At 36.6% G+C, this 26,036-nt stretch overlaps 1 protein-coding gene across 2 annotated transcripts in view; it reads left to right on the forward strand.

The window, feature by feature from the left end:
- Positions 1-26,036, forward strand: part of Rpn9 (regulatory particle non-ATPase 9) — a 72,824-nt gene that overhangs the window by 41,778 nt on the left and 5,010 nt on the right. For both annotated transcript variants that reach the window (XM_089088953.1, XM_089088954.1), the window contains exons 7-9: positions 8,183-8,371; positions 16,833-16,913; positions 20,687-20,803. In XM_089088953.1, coding sequence (XP_088945079.1) covers positions 8,183-8,371; positions 16,833-16,913; positions 20,687-20,803 — 387 coding nt within the window. The remainder of the gene's footprint in view (positions 1-8,182; positions 8,372-16,832; positions 16,914-20,686; positions 20,804-26,036) is intronic.

The following is a 26,036-nucleotide window of genomic DNA, read 5'->3' on the forward strand; positions in this document are numbered from 1 at the left end:
TACTATTAACTGTTTTGAGTCCCTCTAAGGGCTAAAAATTGACTTAGCTCCAGAAGTAATTGTCATTTGGAAAGAGTACAAAAAGAATGTTAAATGATGTATCTGCTTTTGGTTATCTGCTTTTGGTACGCAGTTGGTACGTTTGTACGCTGAGAGCCAACTTCAAGGAGGTACGCAATGGGGGTAAGAGGGATTCCCCCTAAAACTCGAATTGTACTTGGATGTTTTTTTTATTATTGCCTCTTCCCAGAAACTGTTTTATGATTGTACCAGATCACTCAGCGTACCAACGCTGAGTGATCTTTCTTCTGGCAAAAAATACAAAAATTCCTCATTTTTGCAGATATGAGCTTGAAACATCTGCAGTAGAGTTCTCTGATGCGCTGAATCTGACGATGTGATTTCCACTAAGGTTGTAAGACTTTTAGAGGGTGTTTCCCCCTTTTTTCGAAAATAAAGCAAATTTTCTCGGGCTCGTAACTTTTGATGGATAAGACTAAACTTGATGAAACTTATATATTTCAAATATACATAAACATCCGATTCTTTTAATGTATCTTATAAAAATTCCATTTTTTAGAGTTTCGGTTACTATTGAGCCGGGTCGCTCCTTACTTCCAGTTCGTTATTACGAACTGTTTGATCAATAAGTTTCCGTAACACACAGTCTATCAATAATGTGAAAATAGTCAGGTGATGTTATGTAGCAGATAAAGGTTTCTGTGAGTACATTTACAATCAGAGCTGGTTGACTTTCGAAGATTCATTGGAGTATTTATTTCTTTTGTACTTTCTTTCTTGTACCTGGGGCGAAAAGACAAGGATTTATATCTGATTATAGAGTGTATACACCACAGTATATATATCTAGACAGTACGATCATCTCCTATCTCAACCACTGGACGTGGTCGGACAGCGACGCAGCTCCTCCGGAGAACATATGAAGCAAAAGAAAAAGAACAGGAAGAGAAATAAGACGAATTGGGTGTCTTAGGGATAAGGAAAACAATTCAATACGTTGAAGAGATAAAAAAGAAAATAATTGGTCTGATTGTAATAATGCAAAAGATAAAGATAACATTGGTTTTAGAATGGAAACGAAAACAAAAAATGAATTTATAAGAATAATCAAGGTAAAAATAAATTTTATTTGAACAATGCTATAACATGATGAGATTTGATTAGGATGTTTAGTGCTTCCCATTGATATTTCAGTTCCATAGTTTTATAAATTTTTTCTCAAAGGGAAATTATGTGGTCGGCAAGAATCCAGACTCGCAGCTAAATTATATTTAGTCACTTCCTTTTTTCTCGTATGTTTATTGATATTGGTTTGATATTTATTCTCTGTAGTACTGAGGAGCTGTAGTGCTGAAGAATATAAAAGAGGAACAATTCAAGGGACTTGTCTTCCTTACCAAGAAGGAAAACATTTAGACGCTCCATGGCGCAAGATTACTATCTAAAAGCACATATTATTGTCGAACATAAAAACTAATATGTGCAAAAACTATTTGGCTGTCCCTTTATGGTAAAACGTGTTGTCGCAAATTTCAAATAGTCCCGCCACTTTGCGGATCACTCTTCCAATATTTATGAAATTTCGATTATTTCCCTGTTGAAGCGTTGATCAGAAGTTAGTACTGGAAATTTTCGTATTTGCTAAAATTTAATCCAAACCCCCTTTTAGAAATCCTGGATTTGCCACTCAGTCAATTCATAAGCCATACCTGTGAGATGGGTTAGTAGCGTATCATTTCGCCGGCTCACCCCTTTTCTTTCTGCTTTCGTAATCATGAATAATACAGGTTCCCACCATTTTTCAAAGTTGCTCTAACTACTGAGAAATATACAATGAAGCGCTTAATCAGAGGCAATGCTATAGCGCTGCCTATAGTAAAGGCCATACGGCTCCAATGTTTTATTTTTATTAATTAAAAAAAACTTTCCGAAAAATATTTTTTAAAAATAAAATTAATAGCATTTTTAAAATTAAGATTATCAGATAAAATTAACTTTTAAATTTAAAAATAAACACGACCAGAAATTACTATTAAAGAATAAATTAAACCAACAACGAACAGAAAATAAATAAACAATCATAGCAGAAACATACAACAAGTAATAATCTAAATGAATAAATAGATCTTAAAGCGAGTAATGCTTGGATTGAATATGAAAATCTAGCTTCAAACGAAACAAAATGTTTTCCTATTGAAGTATAAATGAAACTTAAAACGAAAAGAAATTAAATAAACAATCAATGCAAACAAACATAAAATAGACATTATCGTAAATGAACAAGTAAATCTTAAAACGAGTGAAACTTAAATTGAATATGCAAATTAAGCTGGAAACGAACAAAAATCACCACAAACAAGAGTTTGGGTATGACCTCCTTCTCTCGCTGTAAAAGTCTAAAACCTACTGAGTCATTGATGCTTTACTGAAAACCAATTTTATGACAAGTATTTTCTTTTGTACTTAATATTGAAAATAAACATTAAAATTATAGTAACATTTTGATCTGATGTGCTTTCAGCAATTAATATCGTTATACGTCAAATATTCAGTTTAATTTATTAGCTCTTTTTAAAGTTGTTAAAGACGAATATAGTTTGCCTACAAACAAGTGTTTGGATACTGCCTCCTGTCCTAACTGTAAATAAAAACCAAAAGCCTACTGCGTCATTGGCGCTTAACTGAAAACGGATTATATTACAAATTTCTTTTCCAATTCTTACAGAATTGAAAATAAAAATACAATTAAAGTGAAATAAATTCTTGAACTGATGGATCTTTCAACAATTAATATCATTATACATCAAATATTCAATTTAATGTTGTTTATACTTTCCAAGACTGTTCAAGACACATAGTTTTCAGTAAAGCGCCAATAACGCAATAGGTTTTAGACTTTTAGAGCGAGAGAAGGATGTCATACCCAAACTCTTGTTTATGGTGATTTTTGTTCGTTTCAAGCTTAATTTGCATATTCAATTTAAGTTTCACTTGTTTATAGATTTATTTATTTATTCTAGTGAATATCCACTTTATCCTTGTTCAAATTGATTGTTTAGTGAATCTATTTTTGTTTTTAGTTTTATTAATACGTCAATTAGGAAATATTGTTTTTTCGTTTAAGAATAAATTTCGTATTCAATACAATCATTACTCGCTCTTACATCTATTTATTCATTTATATTATTACTTTTTGTATGTTTTTTTTCTGATTGTTTACTTAATTTCGGATTGTGTTGGGTTTAATTTATTCTTCAATAGTAATTTCTGGTCGTTTTTAGGTTAAATTTAAAAAGGTATTTGTATCTGCTGAGCTTAAGTTTAAAATGGCCTTTACTTTTCTTTGAAAAACTTATTTTTCGGAAAGTTTTTTTTAATTAATTTTTGTTCGTTTTTGATTGCAAAAATTTCAAGTTTTTAAAAATACCTTGAGTTTTTATTATCTGATGTTTGAACTATTTTTAACAAAATTGCTATTTCAAAATTTTTATCGGATGGGTTTGGAGAAAAAGGGCGTGGGGGGACTAGATTAAGCTTCGGTCTCTTTTGACTCTTTAAAAGTGAACTAAAACTTTCTATTTTCAATCAAATGAGCCCTCTCTGAAGTTTATACGAGTATCACTTCTATAAGAACCATATATATATCCCCAGAGTATAACTTACAACGACTATCCCTGGGCCCTGGGGGGTTGTGTCGACCCTGGAGTTTTAATACCTGATGGTTGAACCCTTTTTAACAAAATGGTCACCTGAAATTTTTATCGGATGGGTTTATCCATCCGATGCACCCAAAGGCGTGGAGGGCGGGAGGGGCTAGTTGCCCTCTGATCTTTTTTCACTGTGAGAAAATGAAATACAACTTTTCCATTTCCATTTCCATTCAAATGAACCCTCTCTGAAGTTTATACGAGCGTACCTTCCATAAGAACCATATATGCCCCCAGAGCAATACTTACAACGCCTGCCCCGGCCCTGTGAGGGGGTTTCGACACATGAGTTTTTCTTATCTGATCTTTGAACTATTTTTAACGAAATGGTCTTACGTAAAGGAGTTTTTGTTATATGACCTTTGAACTATTTTTAACAAAACTGCCACCCAAGATTTTTTATCAAATGTAGGGGAGGAAAAGGGCGTGAGGGGGGGGGACAGTTGCCCTCTGATCACTTTTGACTCTTAAAAATGGCACTAGAACTCTCGATTTCCAATCGAATGAGCCCCCTTCGAAGTTTATACGACGACCCCTTCTATATGCAGTGCCTCTGGGAAAAAATAAATGGAATTTGGGGGGAGGCTATCTACCCCTTAATCTTTTTTGACTTTTATATAGTGAATGACAACTTTTGATTTCCAGCTGCAAGAGCCCTCGCGAAAGCTTAAATAAAAATCTCGTTGATGACAACCCTGCGTGCTCCCAGTGAATTGTTTGAAGCGCCTACTCCCGAGCTTGGTGGATTTGTGTCGACGCCGGAGTTTTTGTTATCAGAACTTTTAACAATTTTTAACAAAATGTCTATCTCAAAATTTTTATCTGATACATTTAGAGCGTGGAGGGGGGGGGGGGGGGCTAGTTGCTCTCCAATCTCTTTTGACTTAAAAAGTGAACAAGAACTTTCAATTTCAAATCAAATGAGCCCTCTCCGAAGTTTATACGAGCATCCCTTCCATAAGAACTATATATGTCCCTCATTACTCATAACGCCTGCCTCCGGGCCCTGGCGGGTTTGTCAACACAGGAATTTTTCTTATCTGACCTTTGAACTATTTTTAATTAAATGGCTATTATAACAATTTTATCGGATAGGTTTGGGGAAAACAGGGTGTGTGTGTGGGGGGGGGGGGGCTAGTTGCCCTCGGATATCTTTTGACTAAAAAAAATTGAACTAGAACTTTCAATTTCTAATCAAATGATAAACAATCAATGCAAACAAACATACAATAGATATTAATGTAAATTAATACGTAAATCTTAAAACGAGTGAAACTTAAACTGAATATGCAAATCAAGCTTGAAACGAACAAAAATTACCACAAACAAGAGTTTGGATAAAGAGACAAACAAGAGTTTCCCCTAATATGGGAGTAATGTGTGATATGGATATGCGTACTGTGCTATACATTCGTCATTCTCTATTAAAAAGTGACACATTTTATACGCAGTTTGGTAAGTATAATCAATTTTGTCTCGGGCAGTGGTCAGTTGAAACATCAAGTTGAATATTTCAGGAAAAATGTTTTTGGGGGAGGGATTTCGCTTTTTTGTGTATAGGGGTGGGACGAACCATTATAATTAGGTTTTATTCTTAGAATTTTGCGTTCTATAGCGTACCTTCCAATTGTTTCTTCTTTCTCATAATTAGGTATATATGTGCGTATGTTGTTATATTTTACTATTGTTTTGCTTTAAACATGGGAAAAGATGGAACAGTGCTTTGGACTACAAAGTAGAAATAATGAGTGTAGTTTTGAAGATATGGATGAAGCAGGCAATGGTCTCCTCAAGTGATACCTTTGAGGAGGCCTGGCTGGTTCTGTGCCAGCACGCTTCGACTGGGCTTGGCTGGTCCTGTGCCGACTTCTTTTAATTTGTATGTGTGCCCCCCCCCCCCCCAGAAAAAAAAATATTTATAAAAGTGTCACTAATATCAAGAACATAACATTCAATACCACATCGTTGGAGCTTTGATCTATTTTAGACTGTTGCCTCTCATTAAGATCTTATTTAGGTTTTGGATATTGTGATATCAGAAATAGATTTGGTGTTTATTTAAGACTTTTCAATCAAATATGGGTCAAATATGGCTCTGAAGCATGGGCGCTCCGTAAAGCGGATGAAGATTTGCTAGATGTTTTCCAGAGAAGATGCTTGCGGGTTGTTCTGGGTACCCAGCGAAAAATGTGGTTCATTCCCGCTTTCTAAGGCTATAATGAGAGCAAGATTGAAATTGCTGGGGCACGTTCTGTCGCTGAAGGATGACAGATTGCCGAAGATTGTCCTTTTCGGCCAACCGTCTAGGGCTAAACGGAAAGCAGGTCGTCCATAGTTGGGGTGGGAAGATGTCATAAAGAAAGATTTAAAGGAAATGGGAACTTCCTGGGAGGGTGTAAAGAGTGAGGCTGTGAATAGAGTGGGATGGAGGAGGTGCGCGCTTAGCTGTTTTGGCCTCAGGTAGCTTGGTGCTGCAGTGAGTTGTTAGTAGCAGTAGTAGTAGTTCTTAAATTTTTCTGACCCCAATCTGCATTTATAAAGTTTATCACCAACTTGATTTTTCTCTTTATATTTGTTATAACGATATTTTCTTATTTCTATTGTGTGACTAAGCTTTTGCTTTGTATTCTCTGTTTTTTGCTTTCTGTTTTTGTTTGAGTGCTTTGAATTAGGTTTGTCTGAGAAAAGTTTAAAAGTACTCCGAATTAAAGTGGACCAACTATCTATACTACATGGATAGTCATGGATATATGGATTTTTTTTTTTTTTTTTGTCATGCATTCATGGTTATCCTTTCGAGGATTTATTGCAGAACAGTGAAGTAAATGGAAGGAGAAGAAGATGTAAATATAATTTCAAATTTCGTCATGCACAAAATGAAAAAGTGTCTCACATCTTTTTTTTACTGAGTTAATTAGGTTTTCGAATAAAAACCTTATTGAAAAAGTGAGAAATGCTTAAATACTCTTATTTTTATCCTACTTTAAAATTATGACAGTTTGGAATATGCCATTTTATTGGTTACAACGATTCAAGGATTCCATCTGTTATAAACCAATTTTGACATTTCATTTCGGGAGTAAGATTTTAAGTTATAACATTTTTAAGCACCCATGTCATACCTCTTAAGAAAATCTTCAGATTTTAGCAAAACTGTCGGTTTCGGAACTATTTTGTCAATATTTGCATATTCGCTAAGATGTTTCACTAACTACAATGATTATGATACCAAAACTCGACGTTGAATTTTTAGATGTGGCTTCCAACAATGTTGACATCAATCACATGTTTGTAGTGTAATAGTTGATGTACCAGGGACATCAACTGAAAACGTATTTTGCCCCCTGAAAACATTGGGATTTGACCCCCCGCCCCCCAAAAAAAGAAACGTAATGAAAATGAATATAAACAAATTTTGGTGTGTTTCTTACATTTTTTTGTACTCACCCCCCCCCCCCTCCCTCCGAGGAGAATTTTTAGAGACATTGTTACTTCAAATATATAATATTTTCAAAACCTTAGTTTTCAATGAAAAAAAATTGTATGTAGAATCCCAGTATTTTCACTTGGCTCTTTTCTTCTCTTCGTCTCTTTCGTTCTTTTCTTCTTTTACTACCTGGTTTTCTAATATCCCTTAAATGTCGTTTTTCTTTACTTTATTGTCGTTTTTTAAAAAGTTTTTTTTAATTTTTTTTTAATGTTATTAATGAGCGAGGCAAGTTCGTAGACAAGGTATTTGAGAATTAAGATTTGGCTTTCTATATCTGCAAAATAGAGCCAAAGAGCACGTTGTATTTTCATTATTATCGAACAAAAGAGTAAAGCATTCAAAACAATCCGGGAATCTTTTTTTTATGAAGACACTGGACGAATGAAATTAAATTAATTTTCTTTTTTAGATTTTATTTTCTTTTCTTAGTTGTCAAAAAGTACTAGATGTGAGCTTAACCGAAAATTTATTTGTAATTGGGAGACTTCTGCATGACTAAGTCCAGATTTGGGCTCAAATTGGACTCAATTTCTAAAGTTTCTTCTTAGGGGTGGGGGAAAACGGGGGGCTAGTGTTAAAGCCAGTGTTTCATGAAGTGTCTTGTCAGGGTTGAAAACTCGTTGTTCAGGCGTTATTACATTATTTTGGCTCTTATTTTTGGATCCATGCTGAAGTGAAATTTCTTTCTTTGCCGAAAGCTATTTGCATTTACTAAAAAACTGTTCTGTCGTCTTTTGATCAACGCGGTTTCCATATCAACGCTGAATTTCGAATTTTTTTTTTACTTGAAATAACATGAAATGATTTCTATTGTACTGATATATATGGAGCATTTGTTCAGTGCGAGGGGCAATAATAAATACAAATTATTAATAATTTGAAAGAGAAGTGCCCAGAATCTCAGGTCTCCTCCCCCCCTTGGGTACGTTCCTGTAGTTTTGACATCATTTTAATCTATTTTCAGCTGGCCCATCCAGTCTTGGAGACGTTGCGTACAACTGAAAAAGGCTGGCTTATTGACGTGCTCTTTGCTTTTAATAGTGGCGATATCGCTGGATTCGATAAGTTGCGTCCATTTTGGTCTACTCAAGCAGATTTAGTTGCCAACGAAAGGTTGCTACGACAGAAGCTGGTCCTTTTAGCTCTCATGGAGGTTTGTCGTCTTTTTCGCTTTTCTTATTTTGTAAGTTAGTGTGCAGTTAGAAGCGTTAGCAATTGGATGAAAACAGAATTTGTTTTCATCCAATTTTGATTGGATGAAAACAAAATTTGTGTCCTTATTAAGGCTTAAGCGAGTCTTGTGTAATAAGCGATTGTGTCCGTAAAGTCTAAAGAAAACCCGTTTATTTTTACGTGTATTTATTTTAGTTGTAAAATGCATTAACCGAGTCCCACTTTCTCAGAGACTGTGTGGGTAGAGACTGTGACCGACAAGACTCCTAATCACAGCGTCGTTGTATTGAGTCCCACACTTAGAATTATCTCTGATTGTCAAAGGTACAAGTATTAAGGTTTATTGGGGAAGGGGGAGGTCAAATTTGAATTTTGGGAGTAAAAAATCGATATTCAACTAAAATGAGCAAGCAAGTCGAAAAAGAATTCGAATAAAGACATTGGAATGTTTTTTTGTTTTTTTTTTACAAATGAGTATTTCCAAAGTTTTAGTTTGTTAAGCATACCTTGTTTTGTCTCACGACTGAGCATCGGTTTAAAACTTCCATGGAGGGTTTTGTCGGGAGAAGGGTTAAAACGACTTCAAATGTGTGTTTGGGAGGAAGGGGATAAAACAATTTTTATTTAATCTTCACAAAAGGTTTATTTTTCTGTTTGATTCTGATTTTCTTTTCTGCTAGTATAGCCATATCTGCACCCAGGATTCTGGCTATTTTTCTCTGCTCCGTCCGAAGAGGAGGGTCTTTAAGACTACTTTTTTCTCAGTTTAGAGAAGCTTCAAAGAACGTTCGAGTATGATTGTATTAATGCTACTTTCCTTAAATCTTCAGTGATGCACTGTATACAGCAATGTAACTGATCGCTGGTGCTATTGCGTCAAAAGTGTGCTTTAGTATACGACCCTAATTAATGCTATGGCAGTCTTACCATATGATTTTTTTTTTCAGCTGTTGTGGTAGTGTTTTATTAATACATTTAGATACTTTTTCTGAAAAATATTTATAATCAATCAGATTTGGCGTGTGTGTGCTTTAACAACAAGCTGCTCCTTTCAAGTCTTGATTAAGGCTGTTTGTCATCTTTCATTTCTTTTTTGGTAAATCGCTTAATATAAATTTTATAAAAGTTATGTCGTTCTTATAAAACCCTTCAAAAGTGTGGCCGTATCTGCATAAAGGAGATGTGGGGAGTTTCCTTTGGAGGGACAGAAGCCATCGAAAGCCGACGGTCCTTGATTCTTATTTTTTTAAGTAAAGAAAAATCTTTCTAGAATGTTCAAGCCTACGGACTTTGCTGACGTTGTATGCCTTAAATGACGTTTTAATACATGTTTATTTTACTGTCATTAATTAAAAAAAAATTTTCGCAATAAAAGTTTGTACAAAAAAGTAAACAACTCAATTAAACCAAAAATTAACAAAAAGAGAATCGAATAATGTACCAAGCATACAACTACCGCAAATCAGTATCAATAAATAAATGAAACCCAAAACAAACAGAAATTAAAATAAATGACTGAGTCTAACACAAAACGACCAGAAATTAATATGAGTAGGGTTCTAAACCCAATGTTTTCTAAAAGCCAGAATATAATTTGTACTTTAATGGAGTTTTTACTTTTTTTGAAAAACTTGTTTTGTGGAAAAAGGGTTTTTAATTAATTTCTGTTTGTTTTATATTGACTCAGTTTTTTCAGGGAAAAAGACTGAGCCTCTTCTGCAGTTAAACAACCATTCCTTCCATTAAAACCTTAAATACCCTCTTAGCATAACTTACAACCCTTGCCCTTAGTCTCTGGGGTTTGTTTCAACCCCAAAAGCCTTGTTTTATGATATTTAGACTATTTTGAATAGAATGGCTATCTCAAAATTTCTGTTAGATGCATTTCGGGTGCAATACAACGTGTGTGTGTGGAGGGAGGATAGCTGCCCTCTGATTACTTTGACTCTGAAAAAGAGCACTAGAGTGTCTGATTACCAATCCAATAAGCCCCCTCCAAAGTTTATATGGCCATGCTTTCTATAAAAACCTTATATGTTCCCAGGGCATAACTTACAACCTTGCCCTGAGGGCTGGGGGGACTTGTTATCCGCAAAGACATAATTTCCAGACCTTTCAAATACGTTGAACAAAATGGCTATCTCAAAATTATGGTTGGAAGTGTTTTGGGAAATTATGAGCGTAGGGGGGGGGGGGGGATTTGCCCTCTGATCAATTTCGACTAATAAAAATGGCACTAGTCCTCTCAATTTCCAATCGATCAGCCTTTTTTAAAGCTTTTACGACAAAACTTTCTGTAAGAACCTTATATGCCCCAAGGGCATAACTTATTACCCTTGCCCTGAGGGCTATGGGGGAAGGTTGTCATCGTCAAAGACAGAAGTTTCTGACCTTTAGACTACGTTGAACAAAATGACCATATCAAAATGCTGATCTTAATTGTTTGGGGAAATGATGGGCTTGGGGGGGGAGGGGTGATTCTCCCTTCGATTACTTTCGGCTATTAAAAAGGGCAATAGCGCTCTCAATTTTCAATCGAATGAGTCCTTTTTGAAGTTTTTACGACAACGCTTTTTATAAAAACCTTATATGCCCCCATGGCATAACTTATAACCTTAGCCCTGATAGTTGTTGGAGGGGGGGGGGTTGTCATACTCATAGACATAATTTTAAGATCCTTCAACTACGTTCAACAAAACGGCTATACCAAAATGTTGATCTGAAGTGTTTGGGGAAATGATGGGCTTGGGGGGGGGGGGGCATTAGCCCTCCGATCGCTTTTGACAAAATTTTCAAAATTTTGATTGAATGTGTTTGGGGGAATGGTAGGCGTGAAAGGGGGGTTATTAGCCCTTAAATCACTTTCGACTATTAAAAAGGGAACTAGCCCTTTCAATTTCCAATCGAATGAGCCCTTTTTGAAGTTTCTACGGCAACACTTCATACAAAAACCTTATGTGCCCCCAGGGCATAACTTACACCCCTGGCCCTGAGGGTTGTGGGGGGGGGGGGGGTGTCATCCTCAAAGACCTATTTTCCAGACCTTTAAACTACGTTGAACAAAATGGTTATCTCAAATTTTTGATCGGATGTATTTGGGGAAACGGTGGGCGTGAGAGGGGGTTAGTTGCCCTTCAAGCACTTTCGACTATTAAAAAAGGCGCTAGACCTTTCAATTTGCGATCGGATGAGCCCTTTTTAAAGTTTCTACAACAACGCTTTCTATTAAAAAAAAACCTTGTATGCCCCCAGGGCATAACTTAAAACCCTTGCACTGAAAGCTGTGGCGGATTATCATCCTCAAAAGACCTAATTTCCGGAACTTTCAACTAAGTTGAAAAAAATAACTATCTCAAAATTTTAGATTAGATGTGTTTGGGGAAATGGTGGTTTTTTAGAGAGGGGTTATTTGCCCTCCAATTACTTTCTACTTTTAGAAAGGGCACTAGCCCTTTCAGTTTCCAATCGAATGAGCCCTTTTTGAAGTTTCCGCGACAACCCTTTCTATGAAAAGCTTACAAGTCCCCTGGGCATAACTTAGAACCCTAGCCCTTAGGGCTATGGGGGGAGGTCATCCTCAAAGACCTCATTTCCAGAACTTTCAACTACTTTGAACAAAATGGCTATCTAAAAATTTTGATTGGATGTGTTTGGGGAAATGGTAGGCATGAGAGGGGGGTTAGTTGCCCTCCAATCACTTTCTACTTTTAAAAAGGGCACTAGCCCTTTCAATTTCCAATCGAATGAGCCCTTTTTGAAGTTTTTACGACAACGCTTACTATAAAGCCTTTATATGCTCCCTTGGCATGACTTACAACCTTAGCCCTCATAGCTGAGAGGGGGGGGGGCTGTCATACTCATATACATAATTTTTAGACCCTTTAACTACGATCAACAAAATGGCTGTACCAAAATGATGATCTGAAGTTTTTGTTGAAATGATGGGCATGGGGGGCATATAAAAACCTTATATGCCCCCAGGGCATAACTTTAGAACCCTAGTCCTTAGGGCTAGGGGGGAGGTCATCCTCAAAGACCTCATTTCCAGAACTTTCAACTACTTTGAACAAAATGGCTATCTCAAAATGTTGATTGGATGTGTTTGGGGAAATGCTAGGCATGAGAGGGGGTTTAGTTGCCCTCCAATCACTTTCGACTTTTAAAAAGGGCACTAGCCCTTTCAATTTCCAATTGAATGAGCCCTTTTTGAAGTTTCTACGACAAAGCTATCTACAAAAACCTTATATGCCCCGAGGGCATAACTTACAACCCTTGCCCTGAGAGATGTGGGGGGTTTGTCTTCCTCAAAGACATAATTTCCAGAACTTTCAGCTACGTTGAACAAAATGGATGTTTCAAAATTTTGATTGGATGTGTTTGGGGAAATGGTGAGCGTGAGAGGGGGGTTAGTTGCCCTCCAATCACTTTCGACTATTAAAAATGGTACTAGCTCTTTCGATTTCCAATCGAATGAGTCCTTTTTGAAGTTTCTACGACAAAACTCTATTAAAAAAAAACCTTATATGCCCCCTGGGCATAACTTACAACCCTTGCCTTGAGGGTTGTTGGAGGTTGTTTTCCTCAAAGACGTTATTTCATAAACTTTAACCTACGTTGAACGAAATGGCTGTCTCGAAATTTTTATTGGATGTATTTAGGTAAATGGTAGATGTGAAAGGGGGGTTAGGTGCCCTCTAATCACTTTTGGCCATTAAAAAAGGGCACTAGCCCTTTCAATTTCCAATCGAATGAGTCCTTTTTGAAGTTTGTACAACAACGCTTTCTATGAAAACCTTATATGCCCCCAGGGCAAAACTTACAACCTTTGCCCTGAGGGCTGGGGGGGGGGGGTATCATCCTCAAAGACCTAATTTCCAGAACTTTCAACTACGTTGAAAAAAATGGTTATCTCAAAATTTTGATTGGATGTGTTTGGAGAAACAGTGGGCATAAGAGGGGGTTTAGTTGCCCTCTAATCACTTTCGACTTTTCAAAAGGGCACTAGCTCATTCAATTTCCAGTTGATGAGCCTTTTTTGAAGTTTCTGCGACAACCCTATCTGTAAAAACCTTATATGTCCCCAGGGCATAACTTACAACCCTTGCCGTGAGAGGTGTGGTTTTCCTCAAAGACATAATTTCCCGAACTAACACTTTCTATAAAAAACCTTATATGCCCCCAGGGTATAACTTACGGCGTGAGAGGGGGCTCGCCCTCCAATCACTTTTGACTATTAAAAAGGGTCCTATCCCTTTCGATTTCCAGTCGAATGAGTCCTTTTTGAAGTTTTTACAACAACGCTCTCTATAAAAACCTAATATGGCCCCAGGTCATAACTTACAACCTTTGCCCTGAGGGCTGTGGGAGGGGGGGGTGTTTCATCCTCAAATACTTTCAACTCCGTTGAAAAAAAATCAAAAATTTTTCATTGGATGTGTTTGGGGAAATGGTGAGCGTGAGAGGGGGGTTAGTTGCCCTCCAATCTAGAGGGGGTTTAGTTGCCCAACACTTTCTATAAAAACCGTATATGCCGCCAGGGCATAACTTACAACCCTAGCCCTGGGGGTTGTGAGGGGTTGTCATCCTCAAAGACCTAATTTTATAAATTTTAAACTACGTTGAACAAAATGGCTATGTCCAAATTTTGATTGGATGTGTTTGGGGAAATGGTGGACGTAAGAGGGGGGTTAGTTGCCCAACACTTTTTATAAAAACCTTATATGCCCACAGGGCATAACTGGCAACCGTTTCCCTGGGGGTTGTCATCCTCAAAGACCTAATTGCTTAAACTTTAAAGTACATTGAACAAAATGGCTATGTCAAAATATTGATTAGATGTGTTTGGGGAAAAGGTGGACGTAAGAGGGGGGTTAGTTGCCATCCAATCACTTTTGACTCTTAATAAAGGGACTAGCCTTCTCTATTTCCAATTGAATGATCTATTTTTGTAGTTTTTGCGACAACACTATCTATAAATAACCCAAATAGGCTCCCAGGGCATAACTTAAAACCCTTGCCCTGAGGGGTTTGAGGGGTTTGTCATCCTCAAAGACATAAATTCCGGACCTTTCAACTACGTTGAACAAAATGGCTATCTCAAAATTTTGATTGGATCTCTTTGGGGAAATGTTGGGCGTCAGAGGGGGGTCAGTTGTCCTCCAGTCACTTTTGACTATTAAAAAGGACTCTAGCCCTTTCATTTTCCAATCAAATGAGCGCCTTTGAAGTTTCTAAGACAACGCTTTCTATAAAAACCTTATATGCCCCTGGGCATAACTTAGAATCCTTGCCCTGAGAGCTCTGAGGGGGGTTATCATCCTCAATCCTAATTTCTAGAACTTACCAATGAACAATATGGCTATCTCAAAATACTGATTGACTGTGTTTGGGGAAATGGTAGCCGTGAGAGGGGGGGCTAGTTGCCCTCCAATCACTTTCAACTATTAAAAAGGGCACTAGCCCTTTCATTTTCCAATCAAATGAGCGCCTTTGAAGTTTCTACGACAACGCTTTCTATAAAAACCGTATATGCCCCCAGGGCATAACTTACAACCTTTGCCCTGAGGTCTGTGGGGGGCGGTCATCCCCAATGACCTAATTTCCAGAACTTTTAACTTCGTTGAACAAAGTGGCTTTCTCAAAATTTCGATTGGATGTATTTGGCGAAATGGTGGGCGTGAGAGGGGGTTAGTTGCCTTCCAATCACTTTCGACTATTAAAAAGGGCACTAGCCCTTTTAATTTTCAATCGAATGAGTCACTTTTGAAGTTTCTATGACAATGCTTTCTATAAAAAACCTTATATGCCCCCAGGGCATAACTTACAACCCTTGCCCTGAGGGCTGGGGGGGGATTGTCCTCGTCAAAGACATATTTTCCAGATCTTTCTACTACGTTGAACAAATGGCTATCTCAAAATTTTGATGGGATGTGTTTGGGGAAATGGTAGGCTTGGAAGGGGTGTTAGTTGCCTTCCAATCCCTTTCGGCTATTAAAAAGGGCGCTAGCCCTTTCATTTTCCAATCAAATGAGCGCCTTTGAAGTTTCTACGACAACGCTTTCTATAAAAACCTTATATACACCCAGGACATAACTTACAACCCTTGCCCTGAGGTCTGTGGGGGGCGGTCATCCTCAATGACCTAATTTCTAGAATTTTTAACTTCGTTGAACAAAATGGCTATCTCAAAATTTCGATTGGATGTGTTTGGCGAAAAGGTGGGCGTGAGAGGGGGTTTGTTGCTCTCCAATCACTTTCGACTATTTTATTGTCAAAGACATATTTTCCAGATCTTTCTACTACGTTGAACAAATGACTATCTGAAAGTTTTGATGGGATGTGTTTGGGGAAATGGTGGGCATGGAAGGGGTGTTAGTTGCCTTCCAATCCCTTTCGGCTATTAAAAAGGGCAAAAGTCCTTCCAATTTACAATCGAATGAGCCCTTTTCGAAGTTTCTACGACTACTCCTTCACTACGAAGTTCCCTCGTCTAAACAAAGAAAGAAACAAATAAATAATACATTGTGGCAACATAGTTCTTCACTTAGGCAGCGCTTGCGCTGCCTATGATACTATGCCTGTGTTCTACTGAGGTTGTATGGCTCTGAAGTGTTTATTTTACCGACGCTGTCTTATTTTACTGACGACACATTTCTGACTTGATACGCCTTAAATCTACAATGATGTATCAATTTTGTGTTTATTTTGCTGACGTTGTATATGTGTTTTACTGACGTTGAACGCTTGTGACATTTTTGTTTTTCTGAAGTTGTGTTATCTTACTGACGATGTATTGCTGACGTTGTTTGCTTTAAATATTCAATGTTGCATTTATTTGTATTTGTTTTACAATAATTGAAATGATCACGGGTTTATCAGATACAAAGAAGAAAATGAAATTCGGTATATTTTTAGTTAAAATAATGGGATTCTATAAAATAAGTTAATTTTTTATGCTGAAGTTTTGATATTGTTTTGTAGATATTTTACTTCCTTTTGCTGATTTAATGATTTTTTTTTATATTTTGAGAATGATATTTTAGTCTTAGTGACCTAATTTTTTGCTTTGTTCTGGTTTATCGTTATAGACATTTACCATTAAATAAGCATGATATTATTGGAAGTCTTTCAGTCTTGCATCGTTTCAGAATCAGGAGGATAGCGAGTTTCATTGTAATATTGAACGGTCCTGGTTTGAGCTTAATTAACCGCAACATTAGAAAAATACATTTGTAGGCTTAATATCCAAATATGTCCATATTCCAAGTTTTGTTCTAGAAACAAGCATTTAAAGACGGTCTTTATGCTGGGAAGTTTGTCCTTTCCCTCAGTTTTGGTTAGTGTGGTTAGTTCCTCAAGTATGGTATGGTTAGAATTCAGCAAAGGCTTCTGAATGCTAACTGCTTCTGATCCTATTGTCATTTCTTTTCTTCTTCCTCCAGATGACCTTCCAGAGATCAGCGACTCAACGTCTACTTACCTTCACCGAAATTGCAACTACTACAGCCTTACCTGAAAATGAGGTAAACTTTTTTTTGATACTGTGTTTGTATATACTATAGGAGTGCACCATATATTATATAGGCCTTATACCGTATACCACCTGTGTCTGCCATGGGGATTTCATTGGTTTTTCTTCTAAAGACTGTCAAAATACGAGAAAAATTCATTTTTTGGGCACGATTTTGCTCCACTTTGCGCACCGGATAGAATTCTATATTCTTAATTAATTTAGTAAAAAATAATTTAAACATGAATATACAGTGAGCTAAAGGTGCAAATAGACTTGGTGACTAGGGATGACGTTCCGACGAAAAAGACGATGTTCAAACACGAAAAAAAACTGCTATTTTTTTGGGGGGGGGGGGGGGGAGGGTGTGCCCGTTTAGCTAGTCTGAGAGGAGGACTTATTCCCCTCCTGGGTGCAAGTATGCTGTTTGTAGCAGTCATCTTCTTCGGCTAATGCTAATGAACTTTAGGGATGTCTCTATCCTTGTGTATTTTTTTCCTTGTGCTTTTCCTCGAACACAAGACCTTATGAAAGAGTGTACGTTGGGATTTTTAATGGGACCAGCTTCTTAATAATGCCTAAAAGTAGACCATTGATGTATATTCATGTGGTGGTGGATATATTCTCTTTAAATAGGAAACTCGTATGTTACACTGTAAAATAATTACCCTTTGTCTGTAACCACAGTTCATATAATTATCCAGTAAGCTTATCGCAGATCATTTCTGGTCTTCGTTCTCGGTGCGAACAAAAAGCTCCTCCTACTTCTTTCTGCATTAGCGGGTTAGTGTGTTGACTCAATGAGAAATGGTTACAACGTGCATTATTCGTAATTGCGAAAGCAGAAAAAAACTTGGTGAGCCAGCCAAGTGGTTTGCAAGTGTCCCATCTCGCAGGTATGACTTAATTTATGTACAAATTATGACTTAATCTATTATTTACATACAGTGGACTCAAATGATTGGCCTATGTAGGATTTTGTAAAAAAGGAGGCGGGGGGGTGATGAAAGTTGAGAAAATAAGGAATTTGTTTTTCTTCTAATACCTGGTGGAAGAGGTGAAAAGGAATCAGGGGTAGATCCAGGATTTTCTTAGGGGCGAGGGGCACAAAGTAGGTTGATCCGACAAATTTACGTTAGGAGCAAGTTTAATTAATGCAAACTTGCATTAATTAGGTGAATTACACTGCTTTAGACTACTATACGGGGGTAACCCTCGCCCCCCTCCTCTGGATCCGCAACTGGATAGTTTATAATTTTTTTTTTTACGTCGTGATATTTATTTTCTCAGATTGTAGTTCCTGTGATATTTGAAAAATCTAGTTACCTGTTTTGGCGGAGAGCCTAGATAAGACTAGTTTTGTTTTCAATCAATGTTTTCATATGAAATGGGCAGACCTTCCCTGAACTTTAAACAATAAACACCTCTGTTTGAAAATATTTGCACTTTCTGAATTTAGATAGCGATAAGGGTTCCTGATTGAGACCAATTTTAGGACTTGGGTTCTAATTATTATATAACAATGCGAAGCACCAAATATCATAATCAAATGTCATCGCTTTATGGCATTGTTCAAATAAAACTTATTTTTTACTTGATTATCGTCGTAAATTTATTCTTTGTCTTTCTTTCCATTCTTAAACCAATGTTATATTTACCTTTTGCATTATTACACCCCACTATGTGTACATTCATATAAATTTGTATGAAGTGTTACCGCCATACCAATTATTCTCCTTTCCTTTTTATTCTTTAATAATAATTTCTGGTCGTTTTGAGTTTGAATTATTGTAGGCTTCTATTTCTACTGATCTTAAGTTTAATATGGCCTTTACTTTTCTTTAAAAAAAACTTTCTTTTTCGTAAAGTTTTCGTTGTATATATATATATATATATATATATATATATATATATATATATATATATATATATATATATATATATATATATATATATATATATATATATATATATATATATATATATATATTTATATTTATATCGGCGCGTACAAACAGCTCCTCTCATTTGATCTGCCATCAGCGGTCCAATTACCCTGGAACACGTATTTTGGCAGAAACTTTCTCAAAATGCCTTTGAAACCAACTTGAGACTTCGAAACCTATTTTTAATTCCTAAAAACATCTAATAATAACATTACACTACTAACTACCGATTTTCATGTATGTATTGGAATAAATTATTTTAAAATTAGTTTCTTCAAAATTAGTGTTCCAACGTTGAAGCCAAGTTTCGCGTCCAAGAGAAATCTGACTTGTCTACCCGTGAAAAGATCTGATACCGCCTATGTTTCTATCTGCAAAAACGTTCTCCGGAGCACTCGCACCCCGGTCCGGGTTTTTATAATGGGTGAGATAGGGAATGATCATACTGGATAATTATATGAACTTTGTCTGTAACAAACCATTGTTATTTTAGATATCAAGAAGGAACATTCAAAAGAAATACAGTATGCTCCAGATGAAAAGGGCTGTTTGAAAAGAATTGCATAGAAATGCTTTACAGTGTAAAGTTTACACCCCATATGTTTTTAAATGCCAGTTAGGAAATTTTTCAATAAGGTGGAACGCCTTATAATCAGTAGACAGTTCGTCAGATAGTGTAGAATTTTCCTTGGCCTTCCCTGATGGAACAGGATGAAATTTGAAATTATTTCTTTTCTGGCGAAAAAAAAACAACTAAAAACAAAAAGGACAATAATCAGCAATTAAGAAAAAAACTCTTTTATCTCCAACACGCTAAAAAACCCACAAACACTATTTTTTCCTACTACCCAATCCAGATCAGTGGAAAGTTTTAAAACTGAATTTGAATGTGTATGGTTTTCATGGGATACTCTGCTACTATTCAAGGACCACCCCCATTATAATTTTTTGTTTCACAAAATTAAGAGTCCTGGGTGGTTGGGGCTATTTTATGCATGGCTGCGAAGATACCCAAGGTACAGAGAACGTATTACCGATTTGCTCTAAACTGTATCTGTGTTTAAATGACGTTGTTATTTACCAGATTTGTTTTCATTTTCTCATTTTCTCTGTTGGTTTTGTTGTTAATATAGCGTAAGTTTGTTTCGTTTTCTTTTTCCTTTATTTTCCTCTCAACACTAATACTCCTATCAACTCGCTGCAGCACCAACCTGTCCCAGGCCATCACAGCAACGTGCTCCCCTCCACCCCAGTCTATTCAAAGCATCTCTCCTCACACCCTCCCAAGAAGTTCCAATTTCCATTCAATTCTTTCTTACGACCTCCTGCCACCCCATTCGGCTGCTTTTCACTGGCCCTAGATAATTGGCCGAAAAGGACGATCTTTGGCAATCTGGCAACCTTTCTTTCTTTATAGCCCTAGTAACCGGGATAGAATTACGTTTTCGTACAGCTTACCGTTGAAATACGGCCAGTTAGACGGGTACCAAAAAGAATCATCAAAGCTTCCTAAGAATTATTCATTTTGCCAGTCTTTTTGTATTATAAATTCTACAAAGACGATAATTTAAATAATTATGATTAATTATGTTCTAAATATCCAGAGGGATTCAAATTGTTTATTGAGATTTCTCTTTCTTGTTACTTTTTTCAAATTTTCATTCTTCTAAATCTTGTTTTTTCCTGTGTATTGTACAGTGCATTTGTGTTTTAGGGCATTCCTGTTGTACCTGACACAATGTAAAAGGTATACGTTTTGTTCATATCAAATAGTTCGCGAGTAATGAATTAATGTGTTAAATATTTTAAATTTATGTATATATATATGTATATATTTTAGGTTGAACTGTTGGTTATGCGTGCTTTATCACAGGAGCTGTTGAAAGGTACAATTGACCAAGTGGCTAAAACTGCTCACTTCACTTGGGTACAACCTCGAACACTTGATAAGCAACAGGTAAGCTTTAAAAGTATATTAATTAAAAAAAACTTTTTCCATAAAATAAGTTTTTCAAAGAAAAATAAAGAACTTCATTAAACAATAAAAGAGCAAAAATAAAACCAAATAATCTACCAAGCTACCACAAATCAGCATCGATAAATAAATGAAACCAAAAACGAACAGAAATTACAATAAATAACTAAGCCAAACTCAAAACGAGCAAAAATTAACATAAGTTGGGCGCAAAACCCTTATGCCTTCCCAAGGCCAAAACATAATTTGCACTTTACTGAAAAAAATATAAATGTTTTTACTTTTATAACTTTAATAAATCAAATAATATTAACATTTTGATTACTAAATATCAGTATATGTATATTAAACTGACAATGCACATTCATTTGTATTTTTTCAGTAAAGTGCAAATTTTGTTATGATGATGGAGAATGATGGGCGTGGGGGGGGACTAGTTGCCCTTCAATCACTTTCGACTATTAAAAAGGGCTCTAGCCACTCCAATTTCCAATCGAATGAGCCCTTTTCGAGGTTTCTACGACAACTCCTTCGATACAAAGTGCCCTGGTATGGAAAAAAAATAATGTTGATCTATACAACAACTTTCTATGTAAACCTTATATGCCCCCAGGGCATAACTTAAAACCTTTGCCCTGAGGGCTCTGAGGGGGTTATCATCCTAAAAAACCTAATTTCCAGAACGTTCAACTACGTTGAACAAAATGGATATCTCAAAATTTTGATTGGATGTGTTTTGGAAAATTGTGGGCGTGAGAGGGGCGCTACTCACTATCAAATCACTTTCAACTATTAAAAAAGGCACTAGCCCTTTCAATTTCCAATTGAATGAGCCTTTTTGAAGTCTTTTGACGGCAACGCTGTCATGAGCCTGTCATGAGAATGAGCCTTTTTACGGCAACGCTTTCAATAAAAACGTATATACCCCCAGGGCATAACTTACAACCCTTGCCCTCAGGGCTGTGACGGGAGGGGTTGTCATCCTTAAAGACCTAATTTCCAAAACTTTCAACTGCGTTGAATAAAATGGCTATCTAAACATTTTGATTGGATGTGTTTTTGGAAAAGGTGGGCGTGAGAGGGGGGTTAGTCGCCCTCAAATCACTTTCGACTATTAAAAACAGTACTAGCCCTTTGAACTTCCAATTGCATGAGCCTTTTTTCAATTTTCTATAAATAAGATTTCAGTAAAAAACCTTATATACCTCCTGGGCTTAATTTATAGCTCTCACCTTGACGACTGTTGAAGGAGTGTCCTGCTTAAAGGTATAATTTTATGAACTTTGAACGGCGTGGGACAAATTGGCTTACTCAAAATTTTTATTGGATGTGTTTGGGGAAATGGTGGGGATGGAGCACTAGCCATTTCAATTTCCAATTGAATGAGCCCTTTTTGAAGTTTCTACGACATTGCGTTCTGTAAAAACCTGTTTTTGAGGAGTCTCCTCCTCAAAAACATATTTTCTATCTTGAAATCAACTACGCTGAACAAAATGGCTATCTCAAAATTTTGATTGGATGTGTTTCGGGGAATGATGGGCGTGGGGCAGGGCTAGTTGCCCTCCAATTACTTTTGACTACTAAAAAGGGCACTAGCCCTTTGAATTTCCAATCGAATGAGCCTTTTTTGAAGTTTCTATGACAACGCCTTCTATAAAACTTCGTATGCCCCCAGGGCATAACGTACAACCATTGCCCCGAGGATTGTGGGGGAGTGTCCTCCTCAAAAACCTATTTTCTATATGGAAATCAACTACGCTGAACAAAATGGCTATCTCAAAATTTTGATTGTATGTGTTTGGGGAATGATGGGCATGGGGGGGGCTAGTTGCCTTCCAATCACTTTTGACTTTTAAAATGTGCACTAGCGCTTTAAATTTCTAATCGAATTAGCATGTTTTGAAGTTTTTACGACAACGCTTTCAATAAAAAACCTTTTATGCCCCCAGGGTATAACTTACAACCCGTGCCCTGAAGGCTGTGGGGGAGTGTCTTCCTCAAAAACACAATTTCTATCTGGAAATCAACTACGCTGAACAAAATGGCGACCTAAAAATTTTGATTGGGTGTGTTTCGGGAAATGCTGGGCGTGAAAGGGGTGTTAGTTGCCTTCCAATCACTTTCAACTATTAGAAAGGGCACAAGCCATTCCAATTTCCAATTGAATGAGCCTTTTTCAAAGTTTCTACTACAACTTCTTCGATACGAAATGCCCTGCTCTAAAGGAAAAAAAAATTATACATTGTGCCCACATCGTTCTTATATGCCCTCAGGGCATAACTTAAAACCCTTGCTCCGAGGGTTTTGGGGGATCTCCTGCTGAAAAACATGTTTTCTATCTGGAAATCAACTACGCTGAACAAAATGGCTATCTCACAATTTTTATTGGATATGTTTGGGGGAATGATGGGCGTGGGGGGGGGGGCTAGTTGCTCTCCAATCACTTTTGTCTATTAAAAAGGGCACGAGCCCCGCCAATTTTCAATCGAATGAGCTCATTTCGATGTTTCTATGACAACTCTTTCTATACAACGTGCCTGGGTATGGAGAAGGAAAAAAAATAAGATAAATAATACGTTGTGCCCACATCGTTCTTTACTTAGGCAGCGCTATCGCGCTGCCTATGATTGAGGGGAATGTTGAAAAGTGACAAAGAATAACAATGCCTCTCCCCCTCTCCACTTGACCTTTTTAAGTCCGAATTCAAAATCAGTTGTGTCTATCACCCAATGGTATGTAAAATCGTGGTAGATAACAGACAATATGAAAAAATGTGAAATAAAAAAAAAGTAATAATATAATACGTAAAAAGACAATGTAATAAAACGGAAAAGGGCACAATCTTCGAAACTTAATTCAGTAACAGTGAACATTATCGACGTTGCTGATTACCATTGGGTAGAAGTTACAGAGCCTATCGGATAATAGGACCTCATTTAAAAGAAAAAAAAGCTGTTTATAATTAATATAGCCTGTCAAAATAAAAGAATACAAAAAAAATGTATGTAAAAAAATATAGTGGGCAAAGGTAAACAGCGACTATGTTTCTAGCAAAAATGATTGAAACAATGAAAATCAAGCAGTTTGTTTAGATGAGCGGCCTAAATAGCTGATTTTGACTGCTACAAACACCTTTGCAGGAAGAAACACAAGAAACCTTTGCTAGTGGCAGGGAAGAAAAAAATAAAATGAATTCGCCAAAACACCTGCATTGCATAGTCTATTATAAATTAATAAGTCTATGGGTAAACACCTAACTCATATTTGCAAGCTTCTATTTGGAAAGCTCCGGCGACAGGAATGTCTTTTATTGTCAACAATATGTATCAATCTGTTAGTTTTTAAGTACTACTAGTACTATCAATAAGTCATTCCAACGCTAAGCAACTTGAAATCTACGCAGCTGTGCACGCTTCTGCACTTAATTCCTAGTTAGTTAGACTGTGTAATTACTGTAACGTTTTCTTAGTCTTAGAACTGTCGCTATCATAAATCTGAAATTCCTAAAATTTGTTCTGGAACATCTTAGTTCCGAGGATTCCGAATACAGACTGTTCGCGCTGTACAGCCGAAGCATAAGCACTTACTATTTGTGATTAGCCCTGGTTGGAAGGAGGACTAAGATATGTCCACGTTTAGAAATTAATCAGTCACAAAAAAAGTGTTGGTCTCCTATAAGAATGATATGTTTTCTAATTTCGAAGAGTCCTAGAGTCCCTACACCTCATCACTGGCTGTTCCAGTGCTCCTTGTACGGGAATGATGCTTTTTTACTTTAAGCAGTTTTATATCTTTAATAGCAGAATACCGTAGCGGGTTTTTATGACCCTCCCTCCATCTGCCTACATTTTGGAAAATACCATTTTCGGGTCTATTTTGATGGAAAACCTCTGCTTCGGTACTTTTATTGGAAAATGGAAAAATTGCTCCCTCTCCCCTACACTGACGTGAATTGACACCACTGTTAGTTGGGATAGGATTGCTGTGCAAAAGTAATTTAATAGCAAAAAGAAGTCATAAACTGAAACAAATGGGGAATTTTGGGATTTATTTTCCGTTTGTCTCGGTTTTGATCTGCAAGCTACCATCAGCAAATTATATATTACAATCTTGTTGAATATTCAGACCAGTAATTACCAGCGATTTGTTTATATCGTGCCTTATCAAAGCCTCTGCAATACTTGGAAATAAATTATTGTTGATTAAGCTTTTCAAACAAGAAGCTTGTTATTATGGTGCGATGTTTTGACATAAAATCTGTCGAGAAAACGCTCGATCTGGTCCGTCCCCTAGAAGCCTTTATGCCTTTTCTTGCAGCGTCGTTGATCAACAGTCTTTTTTTGTTAGGTATTTTTAATCAAAAATATGGATGAAATTGGCCCATGGCTGAAAGCGTTCTTTGTTAAATTTGTTGTTCAAATTAAGTGTAAATCTCAAAGTAGAATACTAATGGGGAGAACTTACTTTATTAATTCATTTTTATGAGACAAAAGCAGTTATTTTGCTATGAAGGTAGTTATAATTAACTTGATCTTCTATCTTTAGTAAGACGCGAGAAGGCACTATCGTTTAAAGTTTCCACCCCTTTACCCCCTAAGAGCGCTGACCTTTGATAAACTTGGAAAACTTATTGTGTCATAAAATTGAAAACTTGTATAATTTGGTCGTACAGTGAAAATTTGTAGGAAAAAACTCTCAAAACATTGTTTTCAAGAGTATAATTAATAAATAAATATTGCCATTTACTTTGAACTATAATGAAAAAAGGTTTTCGTGGATATTATTGTTGATCCACTTTTTTAATCAATTATCAAGTTGATCAACTATCACAAGGGTCTTCTTAAAGGTGTTCTGGTGTCAACTATGAAGTCGACCGACTGTCTGTCAATTAAATTTCATGGGGATTTTCTGCTGTTTTAAAAAACTATTGAATAATTCTGTATAGTTTTCAAATTCTGGAGGGTGTCTAAATTCCCGAAATCTCCACCTTGGCTATGTCATTTTGCTATCCTAAGGCAGGGCTAGGAATTAGTCCCTAAAAGTTCACAAAGTCCATTTTGGGCTGAATTCCCTTCCAAGTTCCTTTGTATGCAGAAAGTTCCTTAACTTCCCCAAAGTCCCTATTTGGGAGCATGGTATATTTGAAAACTGAAACATTATATTTTTGAAAGACCCTCTTTAAATAATATAGCTTCTCCACAAATCCGGTTATACT

The sequence above is a fragment of the Artemia sp. Qi Xiang Cuo genome, chromosome 5, assembly GCF_049724085.1.
Source record: "Artemia sp. Qi Xiang Cuo chromosome 5, ASM4972408v1, whole genome shotgun sequence".
NCBI classification, from domain to species: Eukaryota; Metazoa; Arthropoda; class Branchiopoda; order Anostraca; family Artemiidae; genus Artemia; species Artemia sp. Qi Xiang Cuo.